General features: G+C 37.0%; 1 protein-coding gene across 3 annotated transcripts in view; it reads right to left on the bottom strand.

Moving 5' to 3' along the window:
- LOC105169089 (MACPF domain-containing protein At4g24290) overlaps window positions 1–4,170 on the bottom strand; it is a 7,768-nt gene extending 3,598 nt beyond the window's left edge. The window contains exons 1-5 of one of the 3 annotated variants that reach the window (XM_011089375.2): window positions 3,123–4,170; window positions 2,491–2,729; window positions 1,570–1,771; window positions 443–511; window positions 159–345 (exon numbers count right to left, since the gene is read on the bottom strand). In XM_011089375.2, coding sequence (XP_011087677.1) covers window positions 159–345; window positions 443–511; window positions 1,570–1,771; window positions 2,491–2,729; window positions 3,123–3,374 — 949 coding nt within the window. In that variant the 5' untranslated portion in view covers window positions 3,375–4,170. The remainder of the gene's footprint in view (window positions 1–158; window positions 346–442; window positions 512–1,569; window positions 1,772–2,490; window positions 2,730–3,122) is intronic. The other 2 variants (XM_011089373.2, XM_011089374.2) reach the window with 2 other exon arrangements.

The following is a 6,240-nucleotide window of genomic DNA, read 5'->3' as shown; positions in this document are numbered from 1 at the left end:
ACCCCCACCACTGCGCGCGCCCCCCCCCCCCCCCCGCCGGAAGGCAAAACACCAAGAAAATATTAAGAACAACCAATCCATCTCTGTTTCCATTTCCAGAGGAAAGTATTAAACAGAAAATCAAATTGAGAGAAAAATAGAGCACAGAGATTGCTCACAACGCAAATACAAGTTAATGGCATGACTCAAATAGCCACTTCCAGAAACACCATTTAGAAGGGATGTAATAGGGATAAAGGTCATCGAAATAACATCAGGCTCCAAAAGAACTGTTTGTAGCCACTCATTATGGGTCAAATTTCTTCCATCACTTCCACCTCTCCTTTTGCATATGCTAGCAATGTCCTGTTATTCAACTAAACAATTAAGTAAATGCAAATAGATTTATTAACTGCTAAGCACGAATATTAATGAGATTACATCTGTCACGATAAAGACATACATCTTTATGTGAATAAGAACTCGATGTGCCAGTATCTGCAAATCTTAGCCTTGTCTCCTTCATTTCAAACTGAAGAACAAGAAAATGATAAAGAATCAGCAAACATTATAAAGAGGAGGTATCAATTGATAAACACCATTGAAAAAAGTGAGCAAATCATCCTTATCCTAACTCCTAGCTCTAGGATGGGTTGAGCCCTTACTGCATCCATCCGAGTCCAAGGAAGATAACAAATTAATGTAATGGATGGCTATAAACCGTCTATAAGTAACACTAGAATAATGCCGATGCAACAAAATAAGTCAACCGAGTGAACATGTCCTATAATCTGGCTTCCAATGAGCAACCTAAACAAATGAATAAAAAGGAAGCATACAACACTAAACACGACCATAAGTTTGTGGAATGTGCATAAAGATCTCCATTAACGAAAGCTGTCAAAGATGTATTCCACATTCAGCAACTTATCACCTCCATAAACTACTTAGATGGATCCATAAGATCATCAGAGTTTGATAGAGTAAAACAGTAGAAAATGTTTCCTAAGGGAAAACAGAGACTCCAATGATTTTATAAGCTTCTTGTAGAGAGAAAAGGAGAGAATTCGTGATACACCTTTTCTTGCTTCAGTCATTGGCCTAAAGAACTTATATGCACTACCATCATGTTTAATCAGTTAATGTCCAAGCACACAAAATATTGAAGTGAACATGAAGAAGAAGAAAAAGAAAAGCAAAGAAAAATGAAAGGAAGAACAATCAAAGTTGCACATAGAGCAGGATCGAGGCAGCAAAAATAGACTGGTTCTGATTCTTTGGTAACTGAACAAGTACTGTATAGATGGCTATGTTGGTGAACCAATAGTGAGAACACAGATTCATAAGACTTCCAACCAAAAGAATATAGTCACTATCCATTTCATACTCACTATCCATTTCATACTCACGCTATATACCTTCATTTTTCACATTGTTTTAGGTAAGTAAAGAAACATATATTTTATTCCTTAAAGTGCTTCATCACACTCAGCATGAATTACATCCAGTACCAACTACATAAATAAATAAACAGCTTTATTCTAGAGTGCCTATTTGCATTTATTTAAAGCAAAAAAACTAATTCCAAACCTTTTCACTCTGGTATACTTGCTCAGAATCGAGTTCATTTTGTGCATTTGCATCCAAAAACCTCTTGTCTGCTATCACTTTCAATCTTTTCTGCACATCAGATGGTTGAAGTGAAGAAGAATGCTGCTGTTTCATATAAATCACATCCTTTCCCCCCATCTTTACACCAACAATGACGTGAGTTCCATACTTATTAATAAACCTGAAAAGAGAGTAGTAATCAGGCTCCACCACAGAGGGCTAACACAATCAAAACATAGAAGATATGCATGTCCGCAATCTTAATAAATAGTTGTGATTGCTGGACATAATGGACACCTAATGGCAAACAACATGTGCTAAAAGGTGCTATTAAATTGGCAAATGGTTAGGTTTGATCATGCTCTGTCGAATCTCCCTTTGCTTGAGCACAGGTTTCCTTTTCGAAGAATTTCCAGTTCCACACAGATAATTAACATGGAAAGAACAATGATACAAAAGTAATTATTGTTTTGTTATTTGCACAAAATGTTCTATATGCACCTTGATTGCTAAACTTTAAGGAAATATCAGGGCAGTTCAGAAGTAAACATAATAAGAAGAAACCTTGTATTCCAAGTTATATCAGGTATTCTGGGACTTGGGATGTGAGAGAACTCTCTTCTGAACTTTGCGATGAATTTCAAGGGGAGAGTTTGCATCGCAACCACATTGCTAACCCTCATACCCCACGACACTCCAACCCCAAAAGAAAAACGAAAAGAAAAAGATTGTGTTCCTCCCCAGAAGTAGAATACATTACCACCACAAAGGGAATACCATTAGCACAAAGGGAGAACAATACTATATTAGCCAAGAGTCTCTGTGTGCATGTAGATATGAAACAGCAAGCATAGGGGCAGTGTTATTACAAAGTTCTAGAGAAGGCAGGCAAAGGCATACCTTGCCAATGCAGCAGGCTCCCAGGATGACGGAACTTCTTTCTTCACGTGATCTTTAAGCACCATCTGAGACTTTTCAAGTGCAACTGTATACAATGTTATAAACATTCCATCAAAAGCAAGGGTTTTGGTGTATGCTGCATCTTTCTGCCAACAACCAGAAAACTCAAACATAGCATTGAAGAGCCCTGAAGGAATTTTTCCAGTCAGTGATAGCTCTTGATTTAATTGCTCTGACATCTGGAAGGTAAAGATGTAGGTATGAATTTCTGATATGATAAACCACAGATACTACATAAAACGTTTACTAGTGAATTTCAAACATTTGCATAGATTAACTAAAGACACTTGTCATGGGGCAAGGTATTCGGGAATAACAAAACAGACCAGAGAAATGGGCATTACTAGCACAAAGCATCAAAATCATATTTAGCATATCAAGCATACATACGTTGTACGGTCATATAAATTGAATTACATATCGGCAATCATTGAAGCAAGCATTGTAATCACAAACGCATGTCAGTGAGAAAAAGCAATTGAAACATAAAAATATGGAGATAAGTTAAGGATGCCTCTTTAACCAAGCATACAAATCTTGAATTAGTGCAAGCAAATCAGAAACAACTAAACCTGCTGGAAAGTCAGAACGTCAGAACGAAATCGCGTCCGCTCTCCTTTATCACATTTGATTGACTTCGACACGTTACGAACTGAGATTCCACCTGGAAGAACAATCTCTCTACCCTGATCCTCATCAATCTCAATCAAACGTGAATCACCCTTGCAATACTTTAGTCTAAGATCTAAAGAAATATCATATCCACGACCAATCGAATTAATGGCCACTTTAGCTGCTTCTGCAGCGGGAAGCTTAAGGGCCATCTTTCAGACACTCACTCTCCTATACCAAAACCCACATATCTTCTCACCCCAATCCAATTCTCAACCGTATTAAACAAATGACACAAACCTGAAATGTCACTATTGTTTCTCCACAGACTCTAAAGTAAACATCAGAGTTATATACCGAAAACCCATCACAAATTAAAAGCAATAACAGCTTCCTCCCTCTAAAGACTAAACAATTCCAATTCTTTAAGCTCCGAACCCCAACGAGCGAAGCTTCAAAGTATCAACCTGGAACTTCTCAACCACGCACGATTGACCTCGAAACCCCCCACAAATTTTGACCACCAAATCATAGATATATTTAAAATGATTAATATACAAGCACGTACTCCCACCGTATTCAGCTCTCACAAGCTCCTAAAGAGTCGGAAAGTTGCTTTACTGTTCTCCAGCATCCAAGTCTTGGATAACTCCAACTACATCAAAGTCAAATATAAAAACCTATGATCTCAGCTCCAAAACCCTAGGAACTCGCCAAGGGGCAGTCAATGAAACAACCCAGAATTGTGGTCCTAGCAAGTATTCCTCCAAACACTGGGAACTTGAAACCCTACCTAGCTGCACTTGAAGGAAGCTCTGAGCTACTCGGGAATTGGAACAGAAAACCTTGAAACCCTAGATTTCGGTAGCGAGATTCAAGTGAAGCTCAGATCTAGAGAAGAAAATGGAGTGGAGGTTTTTGTTCTTGAGTGGAAACTCCAAATTTAATTGGGGTGGAATTGGAGAGTGTAGAATTTGAGTTTGGGTATTATAATAATAGCAATAAGGGGAAGATGGAGAGGGACCGGAGTGACGACTGAATGACGACTATCTATAATTAAACAAGTCAAACTCAGAGATTACCAACCCAACACACACTAAATCATTGTATTTCTCTTCAATAACCGCTGTTTTTTGTATTACATTACACCACACCACAACACACCACCCCACTATCGCCTTCATTTATATAACTCCATGTAAAAACTTTATTTAATTATTCGTATCCATTTTTTGTAATATTATTACTAACTCTCACTCAACCAATTTTTTTATTACATAATTATGTATATGAATGTGCATATAGATAGATGTGTTTTGGTTGATGTTTTAAATCCATTCTGTTGAGCGTGCGTCCACAACTTCTCTTTCAGATTTAAGGTTGTCCGCTAAATCAATCAAGTCAACAATCACCAATTCCGCAACTCGTTCCATCACTGTACTACTACTACCATACCTCTCACCACCACTAATTTGCCTTACAATATGACATGCCTTGGGTTGCAGTTGGTATTATCAGTTTCATTCAACTTACCAACATCATCAAGCATCGATGGTTGTATTGGGCGAGGCAGTTGAAGATAAAAAAAAAAAAAAGAGAGAGGGAAAATGCCGTATAATAGCTTTGTTATAGAGTTTAGTTTTTAAAATATTGAGAAAAGAATTAGATATATCTCCCAATAATATTTAAACAAAATAATTATATCTATACTATGTATTCAGATTTATCATCAACTACACAAAATTTGAGTCGGTTATTTATTGGGCCCCCCATCGTTCCAGGCTTCTACGGAAGACCTGTCACTTGCTTACTATAGCCACTATTGTTTTAGAACTTTAGCTACGTACAAGGCTCCAGACCACTTACCCAATCGGTTTTTCTCAAAACGTGAAACACGAGGGCTTCTCTCTCTCTAGTTCACCTCTTGTATACTTGACTTGAAATCAAATTCTGAGTTAGAATTCGCATGAAGATGAGCCAAGTAGTCTATCCGATATGGAGCCATCATTGATTAGTCGGCGTTAGGGTTTCCACTGTTGAAGCTAGGAGCTGTGGATTAACCCCGCTAGGTTAGGCTTCGGCTTTTAGTTCATGCCTACTATCTAGCAACCATAGCGATCTTGTCCTTACAGTGGTTTACATTAGTTTTTTTGCTTTATACAGTTCAGCCGAACTAACACCCTATAATATCTTTTATCTAACTGGACCGTAGGGGAGGGATAGCTTCTTCCAAATCGGAGGGGGGCAAGCCAAGGGGCTAGGTGGCAGCTCCTACCTTCAATGGCCCACAAGCCTGGTTCCAATGAGCAGGCTTGTTGTGCCATTTACGATCGCTCTCGAGCGAAACCACTTTTGTTGTTCCGTCGTAGTCGTGCAACCTGTAGGCTCGAGAGACCTCTTTGTCCGAAAGAAGGAAGAGCTACTCTCTGACTTACGCAATTAGTAGGACACAAAGGAACAACCTAGTTGACTTCTTTGTTTCGCCGTTGCCCCATGGCTGGACCATGCTGTTGTCTTTAGGCCCCTAATACCAACTTCTTAATGTCGGGATATCCGGGGTTTCTACCTTAATAGAACCAATTTTATATTATAATATATATCTAACTTAATCATGATAAATAAATATGTCTTGATATACAGTCATTAAAAATATTTTTCTTAAATTCTTTCATCAAATTTAATCATTTCAATCAACATATAACTCGAGACGAATAAAAGTTAAAATTTTGTGGACTATTAAGGCCATTTACCTAACCAAAATTTAAACAAAAATATAAATGCATAAAGTAAGCAATAATTTAAAAAAACATAAATAAAAGTCCGTATTGCATATATGCATAAATACTTAAAATTCAATAAATGATTAATTATTCTTTAATTGATTTTTAGAGTATGAAGTTTAAAATTTGAATTCAAGAAATGGTTGTATGTTTTATTTATTCTTACAATAATTATATAGTCGATTATGCGTTCTTATTGGTTATTACTTATGATAAATATTAATTAAGTTTGCTATATTTCTTGATTTAAATTATTGATGTAATAAAAAAAATGTTTGGCGAACAAAATAATATTGTA

The sequence above is a fragment of the Sesamum indicum genome, linkage group LG8 (assembly GCF_000512975.1).
Source record: "Sesamum indicum cultivar Zhongzhi No. 13 linkage group LG8, S_indicum_v1.0, whole genome shotgun sequence".
In the NCBI taxonomy this organism is placed as follows: domain Eukaryota; kingdom Viridiplantae; phylum Streptophyta; class Magnoliopsida; order Lamiales; family Pedaliaceae; genus Sesamum; species Sesamum indicum.
This window is presented reverse-complemented; position numbering and strand designations above follow the sequence as displayed.